This window comes from Danio rerio, chromosome 19, assembly GCF_052040795.2.
Source record: "Danio rerio strain M-AB ecotype USA chromosome 19, GRCz13ab, whole genome shotgun sequence".
NCBI classification, from domain to species: Eukaryota; Metazoa; Chordata; class Actinopteri; order Cypriniformes; family Danionidae; genus Danio; species Danio rerio.
In genome coordinates, this window is record NC_141039.2 from 3,426,287 (window position 1) to 3,452,500 (window position 26,214).

Here is a 26,214-nt window from a genome sequence, read left to right on the forward strand (position 1 = left end):
GTCAGATGTGAAAGTATGTAGTGGGACCAGGCCCGGATTGGCCAATCGGGAGGACCGGGTGAGTTCCCGGTGGGCCAGTTAGTTTTTTGGCCATGAGGGCCGGTGCTTCTAGCTGCTTGCACTCTCACTTTTTTTTCCATTTATTTCTTTATTTGGACATAGCCTCACTCTTTTTATTCATTATTTTGCCGCAGCTCCGCTCTTCTTATTTATTGTCTTGCATGAGCAAAATGCAGCCCGCAGGGTAATGATGATGTAAGTATCATTCCGGCCACTCAAGCGTAACAGCGCCATTGGGGTCCAGAGGTCAGCATGTTGCGCTACGACGTCGTCGATCCGCGTTCGATCCCAACCTGAGTAATTCTTTTTTTATTTTTAGTGTTAAGACATATAAAACTGTAAGGTTGTTGACCATTTGAAGTTCTAAAGCAGCTATTTTCTTGAAAAAGACGTGATTGTGTAATTAGAAACTGAATATGAAATGACCTTATTTTAAGTCGTGATCTGAGGTGGGCCGGTCTAAAGCCTCGTTTATACTTCAGCGTCAAGTGACCGGCGTAACCCACATCGCATGCACCGCGCGTAGCTGTGCATTAATACTTCTGCGCGCTGTCTCTGTTGATCTGCATTTACATTTCCAAAACGCTAGTTGGCAGTGAGGTGTAAATGCTCCTCTGTGTCGAGTTTCTTCGCTGTTGTTTTGCTTTTCCTGAACACTTCCGGGATGTACAAGTGGCTCAAGCTCGCTCATTTTGAGGCAGGAACCGGCGGACGTGCAACAACTTTAACTATGAGGTAAACACAAAACGAAACTTTCCATCCGGAGCTCCTTCACGGGACTCCACACTTGTAAGCAAATTCTCCATTGGGGTCGCGCAATTCGCGCGGCTCTTGGTCCCGCACAGACTCGTTAAAGTTACCAAGCCGACCAATCACAGAGCTTGCGCTAGGCGTCGTTGCGATGTGTAGTTACATTTTTTGAGAGGTGCACGTCAGCGACGCTGTCGGCCACGCCATAGGGCTACGAGTCAATGCCGTAGCATACGCGTGCGTTTGACGCAGAAGTATAAATCAGCCTTAATGCTTGAAACTCCAGGGCTGAACAGGAGTCCCACTCCGGCCCTGGGTGGGACTGTTATGCCAGAGTTATTATTAGGGATTATAGACAGCAAAATGTATTATATAGTGTTTTTATTATATATTATAGTGTTTTTTTTTAAAGCATAATGGTAAAACTTGAACGCAATTATGAATGTATTAAAACATATGCTTGTTTGTTGTAAAAATTCATAATAATGATTATAAAATATATTTTTGATGTATATTTTTATAGTAGAGTGGGAGAGATCTCTGTAGGTCTGTTTTCTACCTTTGCAGATCAGCTTTGCTGGAGAAACACCTGCAGGTTTCAGCATTGAGCAGTGATGACGAACCCTCTCAAACCTGCTGCATTCATAACATCAATCCATCTTGAAGTTCTCCAGGGGCAATTTACAAAAATCAAGCCTGAAATTGAAAAGCGCTGCCATTTCATTTTCAATAACGCGCTCCGCTGCATTAAGCCACTTGATTTATGAATTCTCGCTGGCACTGAGTATTTTCCAGCAGCAGTGCTGATTTGACGGAGAGTGTTTAACGGGAGACGATGGGACGGGCATCGGGACGGGGAACTGCTTAAAAACTGGGATTTATGGAAGCGGTTCCTCGGTTTACCCACTCGGCACGGGCCGGTGAGCGACAAGCCATTCGCAGACGTCTCCTCCCCACAAATACAGGTTTGCATTTCCCTCTAATGGGATCATTTATAATCCCAGTAAACTCAAGCTCCGCCGTGGACCGCTGCCACCTCCACACTTTCCATGAGCTCCATCCAAAAACAGGCCCATGCGTGTGCGGCAGGAATGCGTGCAGACGTGTTAGCGTACCGCATCCCTGTGAGCGCGAATGTGGCTGAGCGGCAGCTGCGCGCGGCCCATTAGGATGCCGCTAACATCCACCGCTAACAGCTCGCTGGAAAAATCTAAATTGGAAAATGGTCATGGAATAATACCCAAACCCAAGCATCCTGCCGGAGTAACAGGAGAAATAGGAGCTCTGCAAAACGCAGCACTTCTCACATTTGCTGCTCACTTCATTTTGAAAAAAAAAAAGCATATTAAATTGTCAATAAAAGCAAGAGGCTTCAAAAATGATGACAGAAATAGATGTGAAATAAGTAATGAATTAAAAACAGATGAACAAAACATGTATTTGTGAAATAATTAGTGCGGTGTTACAACATTGGTTATTCTGCTCTAACATATTATTTATCCATTATATTTATATTGGACATGAAGAAATAAATGTATTTGATACTTTTGACTCCCCAAAACACTAAGTTTCTGTTTGTATAGATAGCTCTTCTATATTTTTACACTTTGTACTTTTGATTTTTTCTACAGCTACACTCTACATCAGGGGTCGGTTCTTCGTACGTGGATTACTCAGTTAGCTGGATTTGGTAATTGACGATTTGACATGATCCAGGATCGTTTCGTTCTTCAAAGCTGATCCGAGAGTTGTTGTCATAGCAACAGTTCTGCTAGGTCAAACCTGATCGGGAGCAGGTTCAATTCATATAAACAGGATTAGATCGGCTCAGTTCAAGCAAAGATAATACAGAAAGTATGTTCCGAATTCTGATATTTTCTTACAGTAGTAGTTATATACACTTGGGAAAATGGTATATATTTTTTAACTATATATATATATATATATATATATATATATATATATATATATATATATATATATAAAGTTATAGTCATTAATAAAATAAATTAAGTTATACATATTAATAAAACGTATGCAATCTGCACCCTCGAAATGAAAGTACAAAGACTGCCACCTGGTGGTGCAAAGAGAAAACTTATTGATATGAACTTTTTAGATCGCTTTAGTACAAATTGTGTATAATAGAAATGCACAATATGTGACTTTTTTAAAAGCAATAATACATTTATGCAGTCATAAACATTTTTTGATAGTTAATATGCCGGTGATTTGATGCTTCACAAAAGTTGCAGACGCCTTTACCAATATCAAAATGCTTTTGTAAACAACCAGTTATTCTTTACACCGATTAAAAAACGGCTACTATAATAAAGAAACTCTTTTCTAAATGTGGAACTAAATACATTGACTTGCATTGAAATACATGATGAATACTCTTGACACATGAAAGTGTAAAGCCTGCAGCTCACAGCAAATGTGTAAGGTTATTGCGTGTCATATTTAACACACCGTTTACTGCTAATTTGATGTAATTTTACTCACATGGATAATTGAATATTAATCAGATGTCATTACGCTGCTGTGCCGTCAGCCAATCGTTGCATTGCTGATCATGATTTCGAGGATCGATAGATTTATCCTTCACAACACACGCAGCGATCTCAGATCAGTTTATCCAGACATTCTAATCTGATTCGCGAACTCGTTTGAAGAACCAAATTAGCGAGAGATCAGTTATCAAGATGAAAAGATCCAGGATCTGCCAAAACATCTTAGATCATTTAAGCGAGGTACGAAGAACGGACCCCAGGGGTCACCAATCTCGGTCCTGGAGGGCCGGTGTCCCTGCAGGTTTTAGCTTCAACTTGCCATAACACACCTGCCTGAATGTTTCAAGTATACCAAGTAAGATCTTGATTAGCTTGTTCAGGTGTGCTTGATTAGGGTTGGAGCTAAAATCTGCAGGACACCGGCCCTCCAGGAACAAGTTTGGTGACCCCTGCTCTACATGGTTTCCGCTACATTCATTCTTCCGTGGCGGGGCGCCACACTAAAATTCATCCCGCCACGGCTAAAATACAGCTTCTTATTTAAAATATTCGGTCGTTTTTAAATAGCGGGTTAAAATTGCACCAAAAAAGTATGAAAAGGTAAGTGAATAATAACAGGGCAAACTTTTCTGTGACCGTAGTGGTGCTGTGGGTTCTGTTTAACCCTTTAAAGTGACGTGCTGACTGACTGACAGGTGCGTGATGTGTGAGGCCAGCAAACACGGTGTAGCTTTCAGTTATAATGAACACAGTTTCCATAATGATACTTTCTTTATAAATAAAGGTCTGTGGCTGTGCATATAATGACTTTATCTTGCTGGAGTTTATAGCCGTTTCACTTTTCTTTAGGACGCATAAATGTCGCGGTCCGCTCTGCAAGTCTATCGGAGACATTCATAAATATTCCTAGCAAATCTAATAAATGCTGCCCGCGCCATCTGAATAGTTTCATGTTAAATAACATGCAAATGTCTGGTGTGCGGTGTCGCAGCTCTGAGTGGCGCATCCAGCGTGTGACGCCCTTTAGATATAGCCTCAGTCAAAGTTAATTCAGTGTGCGTGGTTATTAGTCTTGGTGTACAAGCTCGGAACTTTAAACTAGCACACAGTTGGCTGTAAAACTATACAAAGACACAAATGATTGCGTACACTCTACTTGGTCTGTGTCTGAGTCGTACATGTACGGCTGAATGCTGGTCCTCTCACTCATGTTGCTTCTGTGTCTGCCTGTCTGTTGCCAAACACAAAGTGAGGGAGCTCTCGGCTCCGCCCTCGTTACGTTGGGCGGGAAATCAAAACTAATGTTCATGTGAAGTAACACACCCCTAAAACAACGACCTGAGTACACGCCCCCAAAATGACATGTTTTAACACATTATAATAACAAAATCTGACTTGTGTTTTGTACTGAATCTAAACTGGCACACTCAAAAGAACCATAATATTAATATAAAATCTTAAAAAGGGGGTGAAATAGGTGCCCTTTTAACACAGAACACAAACACTGCAGTGCCTTGTAATTGTCTCCATAAATGACTTGTATCAGAGTGACAGCTTCTCATCCTCTGAGAAAAAGGTTGATGGTTGCCTAGCAACCTATGAAGCTCCGATGCACCCTAAAATCTGGATACTGCTACTGTTAATTAACTATCACTATTAAACTATTTTAAGTCAATGAATATTTAGATATACCATAAATGTAAGAAATCATTGGTTTAGTAAGCACTCTGTCACTTTTAACCATCTAATTCAATCCTAATGCATGAAATCAAGTCAAGTCTTGAATTATGTCTAACAAAATTAACGTTTTACTCAGAAATGGGAAAAATAAAAGATTTAAAAGCCATTCTCAATGACTTCATACTTGCATCCATATTTAATGGAGAAATGTGCTTTTTAAAAGACATTAAAGATGAAAAGTCACAATTCAAAACCACAATAAAACCCTAAATTAATTACAGAACAGACTACGATAAAGTGGTTTAGTCCAGATACTTTGAGTCTGTGAATACAACAAAAAAGGTTTTTCATTTCTGAATCAGAAAGTACCAAATGTGTGAAGAATTAATAAATAACGGCACATAAAAATCACCTTTTAAGGCAAACTGTAAAGCAAACTTTACTTGAGTACGCTAAAATAGCCAGAGTAAAACATTCAGCTCTTCATTACCAGTGTAACATTATATATTTCACAAATCCACTATATATACACTTTTTTGACCAACATCTCAGTCAAAATCAGCTGCAATCAAAGACCCAATCAATTCCCAATGTAACAATTAAGTTTCATTCATTCATTTATTCATTCATTCATTCATTCATTCGTTAATTCATTGGTTCGTTCGTTCGTTTTTCCTCCGGCTAAGTCCCTATTTCAGAGGTCGCCATAGTGGAATGAACCACCAACTATTGCAGCATATGTCTTACTGAAAGCACCTATGGCGCATGTGTTTGGACTGTGGGGGTAACCGGAGCACCCTGAGGAAACCTACGCCAACACGAGGAGAACATGAAAACTCCACACAGAAATGCCCAGCCGGGTCTTGAACCAGCAACCTTTTTGCTGTAAGACGACAGTGCTAACCACTGAGCCAAAATCAAGTCTTACGTCTCCAAAATATAACTTTTCATGGACTTACTGAAACTAAACCTTCCAAAAGGTTATTTCTAAATAACAACAAAAATAATAATAATAATAATAATAATAAGAGTCTCACTAAACACACTACAGCAGGTTATAACTACAGTAAAAAGAGAAAAAGTCCAAATACTTGGAGTCAGTGGGCATACACATACACACACAAAAAAAAAATAACACGTGTAGATGGACTGTTCTCAATTAGGTCTTCCGGCCATCATATTACAATGGAAGAAACCAAGTCAGAGTCTCTGTAGTTTGGGCCTGTTTATATGCTTTACGCACTGTAAATGCACCCGGGAGAAAACACGTCATAAAAGCGAACAGGGCAGGAGCGCTTTAACAACGGAAAAGTCTCGATTTCGACATGAGAACAAAGGCAGCTGCTGGTCTAATTGCTTTTATTTGTTCTCTCCGCATTAACCCCGCCTTCTATTTTGAATAAATTAACTCACTGACCCTCAGCAAAAAGTCAGATTGTGTCTGACTTTAATTAAGCGGCCTGAAAACAAAGCAGAGATCTTTTTCTATAGAATATGACAGACATAGCTACTTGTATGGTACATGTAAACCTATAAATACAATTAGATCTATTAAAAAGTGCCATTAAAAAAACAAATGCAAATGTATTAATCTGACCAAAAAAAAATAATTCAAATTTTTTCAGAGCAAAATTGCATGGATATTCAAACTGAAAATTATTAGCCATTTTATGAAAAAACTAAAAAATTCCCGAAGTATGGTTTACCAGAGTAAAGAAACATCTATAGTATTTATTATTGTATATATTTTTCTTCAGAAGAAGGCCTCGTTTTTTTTTGGTTCAACAGGAAATAAAAGTTAAAAACACTAACAAAATAATTAAATAAAAGTAATAACTAAATAAATAAATAAATAAATAAATGAATAATAACTAATTAACTAAATAGCTAACTAACTAACGAAATAAAGTAAATAATAATAAAATTAACTAAACTAAATAAAAAATAACTAACTAATCAACTAACGAAATAAATAAATGAAATAATAACAAAATAAATAAAATAATAACTAAATTAACTAAATACCTAACTAAATAAAGGAAATAAAATAACTAAATAAACTGACTAAACTAAATAAAAAGAATAACTCACTAATTAAATAAAAAACTAAATAAATAATATAATAACTAACTAATTAACCAACAAAATAAATAAAATGATAACTACATAAAGATAATTGAAAAACTAAATAAATAATAACTAAACAACTAACAAAATAACCAACTAAATAGATAAATAACTAAATAAATAAAAAATAAATAAATAAGAAAAATAAATAAATAGATAACTAAATAACATAACTAAATAAATTAACTACATGGCTAAATAAATAAATAAAACTACTAACAAAAAGAAATAAATAACTAAAAATAATAACCAACTAAACAAATTGATAAATAACTAAATAAAAAAACTAAATAAAATAATAACTAACAAAATAAATAGCTAAATAGCAAAAATAAAATGATAAATAACTAAATTATAAATAACTTAATAAATTAACAAATAACCACGCACGCGCATGCCTGATTAACCTAGTTAAAACGTTAAATGGCCCTTTAAGCTGAACACTATCTTGCAAAATAACTAGTAAAATATTATGTACTGTCATTATAGCAAAAAAAAAGAAATTATTATTAATCAAAATTATATATAATAATTAATTATATATTAGTATTATTAATTAGAAATTAATAATAAACGGTTATTGAACACATTAGCTTTTTAAAAAATCTCTCTCTGTTAAATGGCACTAGGGAAGTATCTAAAACAAATAACATTTCGAATAATTTTGATATCGACTGCATATAACCAAAAAGGAAAGATTTAGCAAAAAATGCATTGGAAATATAACTGAAAAACTAATCCCAATTTCGACATGAAAACAAAGGCAGCAGCTGTTTTAATTGGTTCTCTTTGGATAAACCCCACCCACTTTTTATTTTGCATAAATTAACCCATTTCCCTCAGCAGCTCTGAGAGTCTGATGGCGTCTGGTTTGGATTAAGCCTCTGAAAGTGATACAGGCTTTTTTTTTTTTCAGGACGTGAACCCATCCAGACAAATCCTAACGGCCACTCGCATCCGATCGCACCCCGGGTGTTTAACCAAACACCAAAAGCTCAACAACCGGCAAGAATAAGCGTTTGTCTGCAGGATTAGATGTCTGGAGGAGGTCAGTGGGAGCTAATGGCAGTCAGATGGGACGCGTTCCTGATAACCAGCGTTGTCATTCGTTACCCCAGAGGTCGATCTTTATGAGGTGGCCAGAAATTCCATCTCTGCTTGAGCCTAATGAATGTCGTCATGTCGTTCTGAGGCGTTCCTGTAAGGACTCTTCCCGGGACAAATGGACTGGCGTGGGGAGTTTGAGATTTAATGAGTGGAGAGAAATGTCCCTGCGTCACTGCCGTCCTGACAAGGACACTAAAAATAGTTAAATTCATTAAGAATAAAGTGCTGAGCTCTCTACTGGATTCATTGAGTCAAAATCGTTGCATGTTTTTGTAGTTTCAGCTGATGCATAAATTAGATATAAGGCCCGGATAATCACGTGCTAATTTTACTAGCATTTAGTCGTTTAGCCGACGTTTTGGTCCAAAGTGACTTACCATTAAGGAGGCATTCAGCGATTCAAAGAGGCAACAAACTAGGCCAGTCACAATATTTCAACTTATGCAATGACCTTAACAATCAGCAATCTACATTTACAAATTCACAAATAACCATAAAGCCATTTTACAATGACACCTACAGTCTACCTTAATGTTGTCAAAGCTTATAATTGGACATTTACCTAATAGGACGCTTAATGATATTTACTGTATAATAGGACATTTCAAATAAGTTAAAACAACACAAACATCTGCCGTCGAGCCATATTATTTTTTTTTACAGTGCATGAGTTAATTGTCACGAGGGCCAGTTCACAAAAGAATAACAAATGAGGGGCCGGAGAGATATGACTTGCAATATGAGTGATGACACAACAGCATATATAAGCCCATATGTTGTATTTTTGCATAACTTTGTTTAGTTGCAGCAGTTTTTTCTGTGCAACTGAAATGCCGCGTTGAGAAGCCTTTACGATTAATTAACCATGACGAACTAAAGCACAGATAATTGTGAAATCGGCTAATCGTTGCATCCCTATTAACTATATCAGTGCAGTGTACAAGAAGAGTAGTAACACTAGAATAACATTTAAAAAAATAACATTTAATCAAAATAACCCATCGTTGGGAAGGTGCTATAATAAACTATAATTGGGTTATATGATGGGGTATTTTTAACCTAACTATTTTAACCGAGTTGGTACCCTTTTAAGTGGAAACACAAGCCTGATAAAGGTTACCCATACCGAACTGTACTGTACCACTATTAATGTCACGTGACTCACGATCTCTGCAGCCGTCAACTGCAGCTCGTGCTTTATTGAACAGACACACGTCACTTTGGACCTACAGTGGCCGTTTTTCGACAGAACTAAGTTTATTTTTAATGTCGTGGTCACACCAATTGGAGGGCTGGAACAAATTGCCTCAGAAGCCGAGTGAACAGCCCTGTCCTAAACTAATGTCCAAGCAAACTGGAAAATATAAAAATAATATTCAAGATAATGAACTGTTGGCATATTGTAATGTCGGGGAGTGACACCAACAACAGAAGGTAGGATCCAATATGCAGGTTTATTCTTTGTCAGGCAAGCAATGGTCAAAACGGGTATGAGCAGGTATGTGCGGGCAAATCCAGAGTCGTAATCAAGGAACAGGCAAAAGGTCGAAAGGCTGGCGGCTAAACAGGATAACTAGGATACAAAGCTAGGTTCAGACACGGAGAAACAAGACAGGGAGAAACGCGTTGAAATGTCACTTAACAGTAAACAAGACTCGTCAACATGTGTGTGGAAAAGAGGGGTTTAAATAGTCCGAATAATCATTGTGTGAGTGGTTACAGCTGTGAGAGTTCAGTCTATGACAAGGTTCAGGTGGTGAATGCAATCAAGTTAGGTGAATGAGCATGGGTGTCAGGGAGAAGTGCATGTATGAAAATGTAGTCCAGGAAAAGGCAGAAGTGTAGTTCTAAGTGTGTGTTTGTGTGTGAGTGTTTACCAGCGACATCTGGTGGTTGTTCGCTGGTGAACATGACACATATGCACGACATAGAAGATCAACGCGTTTATGAAGCGTTTGCTCTTCTCTTCATGAAGACACAACCTTTGCAGACGTGCAACTGATACTGTTCAGTCTGGAAGAGAAAACGTCTGAAGGGCGACTGGTAAAGCTATTCTACTTCCAAAATTGGATTCGAGGAGGAAAAAAAAAAAGACATCTTTAGGATTTTACTCTAATTGCATTTGAAAAAAAAGGGGAAGAGGAAAAAAGGAAGTTCGAAACAGGATAATAATACATGTTTCGACATGCGGAAAGCATTATTTCAAGACAATTGTGTTAAAAACTCAAGTAGTGATTTACAGCTGCCAGTTAAGGCAGGTCAGAATTCCCGAATAAAATTAAAGAGAGCTCTCCCACTCAGAGGAATATAAACCTCTTCCATGAACAAAACCACTTTCATTAATGAAAACATGAATGTGTTTTCCACTTTAAAGCTGAAGCGTGTTAAGTGTCACGTTCCTTTATCTTCATGAGCATTCAGTGGAGTGAACGAATGAACAAATCCTGCTTAAGAGTGTATAGTCTAGCTATATCACTCATAATAATAATAAATAGCGAATTAAAGCGTCCGAAAAATGAATCAAGGATCCGCCTCTCTTGAGGTTTTGACCACGAGTGAACGCCGGAAATCAGATATCCCGTCTGGCCTTTAACTCGCATGGCTTATTAATGAGGCTGCGGCTCAAAGAGAATAAACACGAGACGGCATTAATATGGATTTGCAGAACGTCTTTTTCATCATCCCCATCTCGAGCCGTCATTCCCAGAGAAACGGCACGAAAACCACATCGTTACGCCACCAGACTATAGTCTTGAGCTAATGTCAGAAATATGAAATCTACACAAAATTCAAGCGAGAGGGAGGGGTGGAGGAATGACAAGCCGCCGGTCATATCTTCACATTTTCCAGAAGCTAAATAGGAGATGAAATTATAATGACATCAAGGAGTGACCTAAAGATTCATCAAGCAGATATGAGCTGTATGGAAATGCTTTTGCCACTTTTATATGTATATAAAAATATAACTTTCAACACGGCTTTTGGGTTTTTATTATATTGTCTACAATAACATCATAATAGTTAATAAAATATACAAAAATAAACAGAAACAAACATATAAGTGATACAAAAATAAGTTCTGAGAGTTTATAATAGTAGAGTTTCTAATCTAAGTGAAGGTTATAATAGTTTTGGATTTTTCATTAGTTTTAGTTTTTATTTTCAAATTCAGTTAGGTTTTTTTGGTGGTAGATTTACTAGTTTTTATATTTTTATACTTTGAAATGGCTTAGTTTTAGGGTTTATTAGTAAAATTTGTAAAATAGGATATATGTTAGGTTCAAAATCATCAGAATAAATATTGTATTATAAAAACTCAACCAAAGAAGGGCTACTTTTACCATTTACCAAAGCTACCATTTACCACTACCATCTACCCATCCTCAAACTCAAGTGCAACAGCCCACAAGATACCACCATTCAAGAGCCCCTATTATAGGTTTTTGAAAATGAGCTTTATGCAGTGTGTAACAGCTCTAAGTAAAAAAACAAACAAAAAAAAACATCCATCTGAAGCTTAAATCTAATATGGCACCGTGTTTAAGGCCGTTTACACTAGTGCTTTTTAGTTTTAAAAGAGCGTTTTAGATCAAAAACGATCCGCGTTCACACTAGGCTTTCACCTAGCGTTTCTGATCATATCTCCGTCCACACTACGCCACCAAAAACGTATATCACGTGAACATTCGCGCACTCTGGGCATGCACGTTCTAGTATAACCAGGAAACATGTGTCACGCTCGGCATTTGGTTATTGTTAGTCAACAAACGCCGGTTGAACAATGAACGCGATTGCAAAGAAAGCAAGAGAGGTGTTTTTGTGGACAGACGACGAGGTTTAGTTGTTACTAAACGTAACAAATGAATAACTGCACAATGGCGACTAAAACACACAATAGTGCAAACAACGCTCCCATTTCTGTGTCCATGTTGTTGTTTACAGTGAAGGCTGGTCTGCTGTCTTACGTTAGCGTTAAAGCCATGTGTTAGTCATGTGATAGGGGCTTGACCAATAAGGGAAGGATACGCAATGACACAAAAGCCCCAATCAGGTAGCGAATCTCAGCACTAACTAACCATTCTTTAGCAAAATATCTGACTCCGAGTCAAATAAATGATAAATGAGAAGGTTCAACCAACTCGAAATTTAAACTTAAACTCTGAGTTGATTTACCGAGAAATTAAAAACTCAAGAGTTTTCGGTTTCAGAATAGCAGATCCGAGTTAGGTCAATCACCTTTGAGAAGACCTACTCCAAGTTAAGCGCGCACACTATAAAAAGGCATTATCAATAGAGCGCTGATATTACGAGTGAGCATGACAACACTTTAAAAAAAAAGAGATCAGCATTTCATTCTCCCGCTGAACTTGACGTGCTCATGCAAGGTTATAGCTAATATGAGCATATATTTTAAAAAGCAACTGCATCAGTGAAACAGAGACGGTTCATGTTTTGTTACTTTACAGACTTCATAAAAGTGACTTTATTAAAGTGTAGAGCTGAATTTCCACTTTAAAAGTCAACAGAGCAGAGGTCAAGGTCCCATAATGCAATTCACAACCGGAAATAAATGGAAAACACTTGTAAATCACAAAATAGGGAAACTGTTGATTAAAAGTATTTTTTATAGTGCAATTACTGAGACAGGAACTTTATTTTATTAATGTTATTATCTATTTTATTAATTATTATTATTATTAATTTTAAAAAAAATTTAATCACCACCTGCTACCAGTTTTAGCCTCATATTTATCCATGACAGGCCCACAGGCCCAAAGCATTCAAAGTACAAGCACAAAATATTAAAATCACCAATATTAGTTAATTAAATAAACGTAAAGATTTGTGTCGTTATCACAAACCCCAAGCGGACTCCTATAGGGCTAGTAAGATCAAGTTGGGAACAACATTTTTAATGACTGCTGGTTCTAAAGTTACAAAACTGTGAGTGTTAGACAAATTTTCACACTTAAGCCAAGAACATGAATTCACCTTTCATAAATGTGTTCCTCAAAAACAAATCTGCCATACTGACTGGAAGAGGAACAGGTGCCATGATCTGAGTTATGGTCCTGCTCTATGACATCGTGTTGCCATTTCTCTCCCGTGACTAAACTGGTCCAGCCTGACAGTGTAAGTGGGTGAAAAGCAACTCATCTTCATGGACACTGTGTCCCGTTGAGATATCGGACTCTGACTGACTCAGACCAGAGGACAAAACCACAGGAACACACTCAGCACAAAAGACTCTGACACAGTGCTCGCTGTAAAACACTGAGGTAAGGTATCGATGGTTACAAAGTACCATGAAAAGAGGGTAGTGTGGGTAAGAAGGCCTGCAGTGTGAAAATCTCTGAAGGATCCAGAATAACTACCAAAGAAGGATGAAGACAAAAGCCAGGGGGTGTGTAAAGATAAGTACAGATGGTGTAAAAAGTACAAGAAAACAGGTAAAGTAAAAAGAAGCATAGTAAAATTGATTAGACCTGAAAACAAGAGTGATTTCAGCTAAATAAGGATGAAGAGAAAATTAGAAAGGTGTTGAGATTAGTAAAACAAGGATGGGAAAAAGTCATTTAAAATCAGCAAGGTAGAGAAAAGAAAAAAATTAAGAAGGAAACAAATAACAAGAAAGGAAGGGATGGTAGGTATAATTAAAAGAAGGATGGACAAATAAAGGATGTAAAGAAGCAACCAGGAATTTAAAATCAAAGCAAAAAAAGGATAATGGATGAAACAATAAGACAAGGAAGTGAAAAAATAAAATAAAATAGGTAAGAGAAAGGCAGAAAGACAGAAAAAGATGGATAGAAAAAAAGACAGAAGGAAAGACAAAGAAAGCAAAAAAGAAAAGAGAAAGATGGAGAGGCAGAAAGGACAAAACGGATAAAAAAAGAAAGGACCAGAAAAAAAAAACAAAGAAAGACAAAGAAAAGAAAGAAAGAGAAAGAAAGAAAGGACAGAAAGGACAAGAGGACGAAAAAGAAAAAGGAGACCAAGAAAGAAAGAACAAAAAAGAGAGATAAGGACAGAAAGATGAAAAAAGACAATAGAAGAAAAAAAAGAAAAAGAATTAAATAAAGAGACAGAAATAGAAAAAATATAAAGAAAAAAGACAGAAAAAAGGGCAGAAAAGTCAAAAAAGAAAGAAAAAAGAAAACGAAAGATAGAAAAGGATGATAAACAAAAGAAAGAAAGAAACAGAACAAAGGACGAAAGCAAGGACGAAGAAAATAAAAGACGAAAGAAAGAGAAAAAAGGACAAAGTCAGAAAACAAGAAAGAAAAAGAAAGAAATAAAGAAAGAAAGAAGTTAGAAAAAAGGATGAAGAAAGAAAGGATAAAAGAACAAAGAAAAGAAAGGATGAAAGGATGAAAGAAAGAAAGGACGAAAAAAAGAAAGGATGAAAGAAAGAAAGAAAAAAAGAAAAAACGAAAGAGGACAAAAAAAGGATAAAAGAAAAAATGAAAGAAAGGACGAAAGAAAGAGAAAGAATAAAACATAAATGACAGAAAGAAAGGACAGATAGACAGACTGATAGACAGACAGACTCAAACCAGAATGTAAGCAGATAAAAACAACAAGGTTTGACAGAAGGTATCAGACAGGAAGCCAGCAAACGAGTATGGAGGCAAGGAAAAAAGATTTTAAACCACTAAAGCAAGCAAGGGAAAAAAGAAAGGCCATTATTAACTGGGAGTTAAAAAAGCTGAAGTTGATAGCTGTATAGAACCACTTTGCTCCCTGCCTGAGCCGCCAGCTGGGATATTTGCATAAGCAGGAAAAGAGAGGATGGATAGAGCGGTAGAGAGAGAGAGAGAGAGAGGGAGAGAGAGAGGGAGGAATCCTACCAGACACTCCCACAACCTATAAAGCACAACCATACTGAAACACTCAGTGAAACCACACGTGGGTCTTAGCACGGGGGAGAGCCAGCGCTGCACAGAGACAGAAAGCCGGAGGAGTGTGTGTGTGTGCATGTGTATGTTTGAGGATACAAAACGTGGATTTCAGAGCTGATGGGATGTGAGTGAGGACAATCTCCAATATCAACCCGTCAGGATCAGTTCCCCAAGAGAAATGTAATACTGGAGTGCAACTGTACCAGAGGACCAAACAAGTGCAGGGCTCATTGAGATTCATGTGTTTGGAACTTTAGAGCAATTGCAAGAAGCATTCGAGAGCCTTGTGGAGAGCGTTAGAAATCAAGTTGATGATGTCTTTTGCGATGGTGCGACCGGCTCCGAGCCGATACGTGTATTCTGACATCTCAATGATGTCGGAGGATGATGAAAACGGCAGCGAGAGCTCAGGCTCGGATGATCGCTCATTTCACCTGGACACTTCAGGGTATGATCTTAAAGTTGGAAGAAAGAGGAAATCCAGTGTAGGGGGTGGCGGACGGCTGATTGGTGTAACACCAACCATTCCCACCGGGACAATCGGCCATGTGCCAGAGATCCGTCAACGCAATGCTGCCAATGCACGAGAGCGGGATCGCACCAACAGCGTCAACACAGCATTCACAGCATTGAGGACTCTCATCCCTACAGAGCCTGCTGACCGGAAGCTGTCCAAGATCGAGACCTTGCGGCTGGCGTCCAGTTACATCTCTCATCTGGGGAACGTGCTGCTGGTGGGTGAAGCTTGCGGAGATGGACAGCCGTGCCACAGCGGAGGACCCTCCACCTCAAACTACTACCACCACCACGGCTCACCCAGCCGGGACTCGGAGAACTCGCAGCCCAAACAGATCTGCACATTCTGCCTCAGCAACCAGAGGAAAATGGTAAGTCAGACACACGCAGGTGTTCTCCGTTAAAGGTTGTGCAATGATCTGGACAACTTCAAGTCCACAAACAAGCTGGAGAAATAGTGACAGAGGTGTGAAATACTGCTGAACCTCAGGGAGGGATGAGAGCAGGTCTGATTTATTCCCTGCAAGTAAGGTCACTGAGGGCAATCACTATAGCAAGTCCAAAACTACTGAAGTTAACTTTAGCAGAGTATCTTTCAAACAAGTAGGACTTGACAAACAAGATTAAGCAGCTAACTTCTAAATAGAGCAATGCAAAAACTTGATGATAATGTTTTGAGGCATGAGCAATCATGGCTGTAGACGGTCTGTCATTGATTTTCCTGAATTGGCCAACTGTCTTTTACTGAATCTGCGTCGTAACTCCAGTCTCCCCGAGATAACGTTTGACACCGAAATCAGTTCTCGGTTCTCTGGAGCAGAGTTATGACTTCATCCACATGTCCTTTTCCATCAAGGGCGATATCTCTGTTACAGTGCACTGCTACCATGACCTCATAGACAGATGCAGTGAAAGATCGGATTAAACTTAGCCCGACGGAAAATATCCAATCAACAAAGAGACTGTCAGGTAATATACAAACACATCATCCATCTCTTCCCCCGGCGAGCGTGACTGCGCTGACCTTGGCCCATTGAGCCAACACCGCAGCACATTAAAAATAAAGCAGTAAATCACGCTCTGGCTGTGAGGAATACAATGACACCAAACCAAAAACAGGGGGGGAAACTGTAATTTAAACTTGCGTGGCGAAGAACTGTCAGAAGTTGAAATATAACACGCGCTCAGGACAATTACGCTGCGCCATGACACAAGAGCATTTTTGCTCAGGGTATCTCACCACCGCAACGTGAGCTTAATCCTGCAAAATCTGAAGTGCTTCCAGAAGCCATCGAGTTTTTTTTTCTTCTGGATCCTTTAAAGTCTGTAGTGAAGGAAATAAACAATGAAAGAATAGCAGCAATAGCAGCAGCTGATTCTGCGGTGGATCCTTGGCACCGCACGGGTGAATTACAGCAAACCAAGTTTGGTCCATTTATGACAAACGAGCAAATGGGAGGCATAAATATGCAAATGCAAATGGTCCGTGATCTATATATCAGGCCACGAGAATCTAGGGAACATCTGCAGCAGGGTGTTTTTCCCCAAGTAGCCGTGCACCAACCTCAGCGTTTCACTCTCACATCCTGTGTTGTTCTTAGTCCCTTCCTCATTGCCCAATTAATATCCCTGTCAAGCACGACACGCAACCTGCGTGAACCTTCCTGAATCTTTCCAAGAATTTTCACAGATTTCTGACAGGAACACAACGGTCTTTGCACATCACTTTAAGCCAAGAGCATTAAGATCATTAAATGGTGGAGATTTATCTTGCAGCAAGAAAAACACTAAGCAAAACAGGAAAGCGAGAAAGAAATTAAAAGACTAATTTATATTTGGCAGCAGATTTAAATGTTAAACTTTAAAATACACATGATCAGCCTAAATCAGGGGTCATCAAACCTGTTCCTGGAGGGCCGGTGTCCTGCAGATTTTAACTCCAACCCTAATCAAACACACCTGAACAGGCTAATCAAGGTCTTCCTAGGTATACTTGAAACACCCAGGCAGGAGCGTTGAGGCAAGTTGGAGATAAACCCTGGAGGGACACCGGCCCTCCGGGACCGAGATTGGTGACTCCTGGCCTAAATAAACATCTGTGAGTCCAATTCCTGTAGTCAGACTGCCAAATTGGCCAAAAATTAACAACATAATGGACTTCTACTCTCTTGATATCAGTTCACCACAAATTAAGCATCTTTAACGCAATCAGAAACACAAGTTCTGTCATTTACTTGCACGTCACTTGCTCGAACCCTATTTCAGTTTCTTCTGTTGAACACAAAAGATGATATTTGGGAAAATTCTGGGACCCACTGACTCACCAACTATAGAAGTTAATGGGTGCTAGAATTCTTTACAATATCTTCTATTTTTATTTTAAAAACGCAAAGGTTTTAATTAAGTGAAGGGTAAGTAAATGATTCATTTTAGGGTGAACAATCCCTTTAATTATCCAAATCTAATTCCAACAATCTAAGAAAATAAATTCTAAACCTTTTCACCAAGTACGACCTCAGAAAAAACTTCTCTTCAAGTACCACCATAAAGAGCAGTATTGAAATACAGTTAGCGTAGTTTGCCCAGTAAAGCAGCTACATCTGTGTACAGTTCAAAAACGTGGCAGATTATTTCCTATAATTAAGATTAATTATTATCAGCCACCTGAAACATTATACATACTTTGAACATTAACACTGTACTGTGCTTATATGTAAACAAACAAACAAACAAACAAACAAAATGTCAACGTTTATATTAAAATGTGCTTTTAAAAATGGTAGGCTAAGGTTCTTAAAAAGTGAAAAACAAAACAAACAAAAAAACTCCTGTACTTATGTAGAGTATAAATATTCTCTCTTTCTCTATATATGTAAACTATAACATATAATAACATATAGTGGTCGCCTATTCAGCAAAACCTGTGGAAGTTGCTTGGGCCTTATTATTATAGACGACATGTCATCATATTTATATAAAAATAATTTTTGAACTATATGTAGCATGTACATGTGACATATTTGATTCCTTCGCATACCCCTAGAAGGAAGCCCACGTACCACTAGTGGTACAGGTACCACAGTTTGAGAACCACTGATCTAAGATGTTAGATATTGTACAAACCACAAGACTGTACACAAACAATGTACGCAATACACACAAGATGCTTACAAAGCAAGTCTTTCAGTGACGAAAACCCTTGGCAACTTCCTATTTGCTAAACTGTCTGTGGTTAAACTGTTGTTTAAAATCACATAGAAACCACCCAGAAACCCCACGGTTAGGAACAACAACAGGCCAAAGGCCAACTCTCCCATTTAAGTCCAGAAGCTTAATCCGTACCAAACGAAATGCTAGATCTTTATAAGTCCAATCGAGAATGACGCCCATGTCTTCGGGATTCCAGTGGCAGGCAGATATTTGAAACAGACCGAGCCTTGCCTTTGTAGTGAGCTTTCAGAAGTGGCTCTGTGTGCTCCAAAACCACACTCGTCTCTTTTACCCCTACTTAGTGCTCATTACGCCGTGAAAGTATCGCTCAGCCAAGACGCGCAGCTTTATTGTTTCTAAAGAAAGAGCAGGACGAAATAAAATGCACACACACACACACACGTAAGGGGAAAGACGTCGAGGTATAACTGAATTCAAATGTTCGGGTTTTCGCCAAAGTCGAGCGGCTGTAAGCTGACACAGAACAGACAGCTGCGTCGAGATCCTCCAGCGAACGGGCGAAATGGACGTTTAAATCAAACGCAGACAGTCGTGCAGCAGAAAACTGCTACTTTCGCCTGCTAAGACATTCAAGACTCAAGCAGATTTGTGTCTATATAAAAATGATCGATTTCACCCTAAACATTCTCCAGCTTTTGATTCATCTGGCATTTTTATCTGCATTTATTTTCAGGGTTGGATTGCATCTCGAAATTTGCACAATAACCAGCACTTTCTACAAGCTCAGGGAGACAAATATGAGAATCTGATCTTCATTTTGAGTAATTTTGACTCTATTTTCAAGCTTGTTTGCTTAAACCACACTATCCATTAGCATATTTGGTTTCTCGCAGGTAAGGATATAGCTTTAAATAGATTGCATAACCAGACTGAGGCAGATGGGGCGTCTTCCTCGCCAAATAAAAGCTAACGTGGGACGTATTTTCTGCATAATTATCGAGACTTCTCTCATTACGAGCATATGGAAGAGTTTAGAGCCCTTCACTCGAACGGGAGCCCGAACATTTGACACGATATGAAATTATTTGAAGTGTTACGCTAAAGAGCCAACATATTTCCCCCCTTAAATGCCATTTCAGTCGAATGAATCCTGAAAGATTTGGCCCAAAAGCGTGATCTTATAAAACCGCCAAATGCGAATGCTTCAATACCTTCTGGAAAGTGAAGCCACATGAATTAAAGCTGGGCTGGAATTGGGTCATCCTTTACCGCAGGTGGGGCGGTACGCTTCATAACCATAAACCGAGGGGAAACTAGTGTTTTCGCTTGTGGGCAGCAGCGAAAAAGGCCTGGGCAAATACTCCAGGACACTATAAAAACAATCAAAAGTGTGTAAACGGCGCATTCAAAGGGCGCGCAACTCGTATACCGGGATTAGCTCAAACAGAAGACTGGTTTTAATAATCACCACCGAAAGGCTAGAGTTACACGTCTAAACACACACACATCGTCTCGTTGTGATCTTTAGCAAGCTGTCAACGTCAGCCGTCAACCTAAGGTGAAGCCAAATATTTGTGTTAAGAGCCCTGCAGACGTTTGAAAAAAGTGAGGCGAACACCAATTTATTGATATAAAGATATTTGAGAATTTGCTGTGATTTGTTTCCTGCCTCAAAGTACTCGGGAGTAATGCGTTTATAAAGGACTTCAGACTAAGGGGAGCGCGCGATCAATCTGGGCATTTGGACGTAAGCTCGAGCAATAATAATTTCTTTTATGGCGTGTTAGACAGGATATGAAAAGCAAATGTAGGCAAAATCCTATTAGTTCGGCCGTAAGTGATCCCTGGAGTCAGAGCGCTGGTGACTTTAAAGTGGCACTGAACTTAAAGGAGAAAAAAAATATAGGAGCGAAGGGGAAAAAAAAAAAGAGAGGAAGAAAAGCGCTGAGGGTCAGGGTTATTTTCAAATGGGATTGTGTCTGACTTCATCAGTTAAGGGTGAGTGTTTTGACTGGTAACTCCTCCTACATCAGATGGGGCCGCAGGAACCATGGCATTCCATCTGCTCCTGTTCTAAGCAAAGCAAACTGGGAAATGTGAGCCAGGTGTGGGTGTGTGTGTGTGTTTGTGCTACCGCAAACGGAAAGGTGATAGGAGAAAAACAGCAGGCGTGTTAATGCCAAAGCCTCCAGCCCGCAGGGAGAACAGCGACATCACCTCTTAACCGCTCAGAAAAACTGACAATAAATAAATATCATGTACTTTAAATATAAAAGAAAAAAAATTATATTTCAAGCATTTTGCGGCTTATTTTAACTAATGATTTAAATAGTTAAATCTAAATATTTGATATTCATACTAAATAATTAAAATGGTTTAAAGTTAGAAATACAATCATCAATGAATCATGCATTTCTTAAATATGAATTTAAATAGAATAATTACACAAATTTAACTCTTGATTTCATTGCAGACTGCAAAAAATGATTAATTCAACAATAATTATATCTAAATATTTTAAATTAATTCTAAGTAAATAATTTAAAAACCTCAAATTAAAGCTAGAAATACAATAATGAATAAATCGTGTATTTGTTAAATTTCAATTTAAGCAAAGAATAGTTACACTAATTTGAGAATTTTTTATTTTTTTTTTTACCCGACCTTTAAAATTAAAGATAAATTTACTTAAATTTAAGGTAAATACAAGAGGAAATCAAAGCTGATAATTATAATAAATAATAATCTAAATATGTCCTGAAAGAAAACATATTTCTGGCATATGATAATTTATTACAACTAAAGATTTTATTGCTGAATGCAAAGTTGGATGAATTTAATAAGAATTATACAATATAAAATATATATAATATATAAATATTTTAAGCTAACATTAATTAAATAAATTAAACCACTTAAAATTATATAAAAGCCTTATGTAATGAATGTTTCATGAATTTCCTAAATATGAATTTAAATATCAATAATATAAAAAAAACTTGCAGCTGACATGCTAATAATGCCTTAATAAATCTAATAAATATAACATTTATTAATAAATAATATATTTAAATAATAAAATCAACATCAAACAAGCTCTTAATAATAAAATATACAAAACACATTAAATAAATATTATCAATTAAAAAATGTAATAAAACATACATTATTAATACAAGCAGAAAAAATAAGTCAATCGTTGCACTTGACATTTACCATAAACTAAGCTCTTAAACATAAAAAATTTACAAAATACACTAAATAAAAAAAATTATCAATTAAAAAATGTTTTTAAAATATATATTAATTATACAGTTAAGCAGAAAAAAAACCAGTAAATCATTGCATTTGGCAATTTAGATAAACCAAGATCTGAATAATAATAATTATATAGAAAACACATTAAATAAAAAATACATTGAAATAATCTATAAAAATATACATTATTAATAAGCAGAAAAAATAAGTCAATCATTGCACTTGACATTTTTCATAAACTAAGCTCTTAAACATAAAAAATAATACACAAAATACATTAAATAAAAACTAAATACATGAAAAAAAATCCATGAAAATAAATATTATTATTATTATTATTATTATTATTATAAGCAGAAGAAACTAGTAAATTGTTGCACTTGATATTTTTCTACAAAGCTCTTAATAATAAAATAATATACAAAATACATTAAAGTAAAAATAAATGCACTGTAAAAAAATCTATATAAATATATATTATTAAGCAGAATCAAATCTAATAGTAAATTGCACTTGACATTTCCCCAAACTAACTGATTGTTTTCTTCCACTTCAGAGCAAAGACAGAGAGAGGAAATCCGCCCTGAGGAGTTAAACCACGACGTGAAGGGATTTAAAACCCATCAGCATCACCAGTGTGTCCAGAAACTCTTGACTGCAGATGCTGCGATGTTGTGGTGTACATATGCACATATCGATTCATATTTAATTATTTGTAAATGGCCTTTGGACTGGATTGTTTTTACTGGAGACGACAAAAAAAACAACAACAAAAACACACATGTACGACTGGAAAGAGACCAGACTGCAGCGACTTGATTACGCAAGAGCTGAACAAGCGGACGAAAGTCACTTTTTCTGCGCATACACACCAGAATCTGTGCCCACAGGATGATCGGCGAAAGCTATCGACCAAAGAAGAGGACTGCATTCACACACAAAAACACAAAGAATGATGATATATTCAAAACTGATCAAAAAAATGAGTGAAAAACTGATATGTGGCATGTTTTTTTTTCCATTAAAGACCTGAAAGACACTTAGCCTGACTATGAAAATGCAGTAAATTCCATTAATGCAGTATACTGTATGTCTAATATGGCAAATTACATATATTCTTCATGGTTTAAATTAAAATGACTGAACAAACGGACTGAAATCTACATGCATTCTTCATTATTTAATAGGTTTTCCATATAAACATCTGGTATTTTAATGCAACACCTCGATGCAGCTACACAAACAGCCTCTGGAGATCCACATTTGATCATTGCAGTAAATCATCTCTCATGGTGTGTCGTCTAAATGTAAATATTTGACTTTCATGTTCTCTTTTCTGTTGACGTGGTTTATTCTTGCTAAGGTTTAGAAACACAAACGCATCCAGAGACACTTGTATTGTCTTATATTTCGAAAGCACAGACATAATATGCCAGATTTATATAATAAATTGGATCATATTTACGATTTAAAGCAGTGACTGTCAACTAGTTATTCATATTAATGTTTATAGCCCAGATATTCGGTATTTGCCTCAATTAATTTAACAAGGGGGAAAAAAGCATTTTATTCCACCACAAAAAATGGTATAATTACAAAATGCTTATAACATTTGATGCCTGTGAGGTTAGTAATGTACACTCACTGGCCACTTTATTAGGTATACCTTCCTAGAACCCTGTTGGACCCCCTTTTAGAACTGCCTTAATCTTTTGTGGCATAGATTCAACAAGTTACTGGAAATATTCCTCGGAGATTTTGCTCCATATTGACATGATAGCATCACGCAGTTGCCAAAGATTTGAGGGCTACACATCCATCATGCCATATCCTGTTCCACCACATCCCAAAGGTGCTCTATTGGATTGAGATCCGGTGACTGTGGAGGCCATTTGAGTACAGTGAACCCATTGTCATGTTCAAGAAACCAGTCTGAGATGATTTGCGCTTTATGACATGGCGAGTTATCCTATCGGACCATTCTCTGTAAACCCTATGGTTGATGGTTGAGCATTAAAATCCAAGTAAATCCGCAGTTTCTGAAATACTCAGACCTGTCACTTAAAAGTCACTTAAATCCCCTTTCCTCCCCATTCTGATGTTCAGTTTGCACTGCAGAAGATCGTCTTGACCATGTCTACATGTCTAAATGCATTGAGTTGCTGCCATGTAACTGGCTGATTAGTAATTCATGTTAACGAGCAGTTTGAAAGGTGTACCTAATAAAGTGGCCGGTGAGTGTTTGTGGCTAGTAATAGAAATCACTTTTTCATTCCAATTTAAACAAGTCTATCTTGATGGTCAGCTTTAGATGAATAATAAGAGACGTATAACTATATATATAATATATATATATATATATATATATATATATATATATATATATATATATATATATATATATACATATATATTCATTTATAAGTCATTATTATTAATAATTTAATGAAAAGCTGAAAGTAACTATCATTAGACATGTTCATTTAGTTAAGGCATTTTGAAATGTATATTATTGTATCCTAAAATGTCAATTGAGTTCATTTTTGCATGTCAGACTAGTTTACCTTGTTGACTACTGAAAGGGACATTTGTCTTCATTTGTTGAGGGAATGTTGATCAAACGCTGGGTTTACACACAATTCCTTTATGTTGTCCCAACACAAATCATTAATAAACGTAAATGCAATAAACATAAAACAATTAGGTTGTCCCCCTCCAAAAAAACCTTCAACAATTGTGTTGATTCAGTTAATTTTAAATTAGTAGCAAAAATAATTGAGTGTGAGTTTACTGACTTTTAGGCAATCCCTGTTTAAAGTGTGGCTACAAGTTTTCCTTTCAGCTAAAACTACAAGGTCAAAAATAATTCCTCAAAAGTGAAGATGTCATCTTTAAACACGTGTCCTTATCACAACTTGAGGTTTCTTTTTATGTTGAAGCACTTGCCAAATTCCTCTGGATTACTTCCTAATAAGACCTTCACAGTCCTCATTACTTTCCAAAAAAAAAATACAAAATGCAAAGACGTTGCAGATTTGCTGTTCCTAAAGGCATTGTTTGGATCTGATGCTTTTAAAAGTGATTTGTTGACTTTTAAAAAATTAAAAAGAATACAGCCGTTGCATTAAAAGTTACAATAGCTCTGTTTACATCCAAAAATGCGAACAAACTTTATGCACAAAACTAGATTATAGCATAAAAGACGTGCGAATAAAGCAGCGTTTCCATCCAACGAGTCAAAGCGAACAAAATCGTCACTTCCTGATTAACTCAGGCCAAATATCAAGTGTAAGAACGTAATTTGCTGCACTAGGAGAAGCAGCGTCAATCTTTTCTTCATCTAATAAATGACTTGCGCCTCAGAAGGCTGTCCTGACACGCAGTGAACGCTCGGTGGTGGTTGAAGGTGTCAGACGCGGAGCACAGACGCTCTTGATTCTGAAGGTGCAACACTAATAACACTAATACTGAAACGGTAAGGCATTTTAGAATGACCAAATCAACAGTTCAGATGTTTAACAGTGTGCTCAGCCTGCTGTATTGTCCATTCACACACATTTACATAATCACATGATCTCTTATAACAAAATCACATGACCTTTTTTTAATGCGCATGCTGGAGTTTGTGCGGTAAGTGTTTGCATCGTCTTTTATGCGCATCTTCTCTTATCGAATAAAAAGTTTATCCTACTGAGTTGAGGTATTTTTAAGATTTGTGCGCATCATGACGTTTCCATCAACTTTTTTATGCGCATATGCAAAAAGCGCATAAAAATAGGTAGATGGAAACAAAGCTAATGGGTTTACTCATTTTAAGGTAAAGTAATTAATCGCTTTTTACAGTCTGGCTTAGGCATGGGACGATAACCGGATTCAAGGTACACCACGATGTGGAAAAGTCCAGATTTTAAAACCGCAAAAAATTTCTGTTGTATCGTTCCTAATGTATGCATAAAGGTTTTCATGTGTTGTAAAGAAGTCTGTGTTTTGTAAACTAATGAACGCAGCAGAAGTCAATGATTTATTTTAATTATTTAGCCTGATGTTTGCCTTTCCAAAATATTATGAATGTAAATATTGTAAAATGAAATACTGTATATTGTGTTCAATGTGGGAGAAATGTGTTGTTT

The 26,214-nt window shown here is 37.1% G+C and overlaps 2 protein-coding genes across 2 annotated transcripts in view; one reads left to right on the forward strand and one right to left on the reverse strand.

Moving 5' to 3' along the window:
* Nucleotides 1–26,214, reverse strand: part of bop1 (BOP1 ribosomal biogenesis factor) — a 128,858-nt gene that overhangs the window by 56,580 nt on the left and 46,064 nt on the right.
* Nucleotides 15,135–23,234, forward strand: scxa (scleraxis bHLH transcription factor a). Its single transcript, NM_001083069.2, is given in 2 exon segments — nucleotides 15,135–16,026; nucleotides 22,641–23,234. Coding segments are annotated over 2 exon segments (615 nt in total). The 5' UTR covers nucleotides 15,135–15,450; the 3' UTR covers nucleotides 22,680–23,234.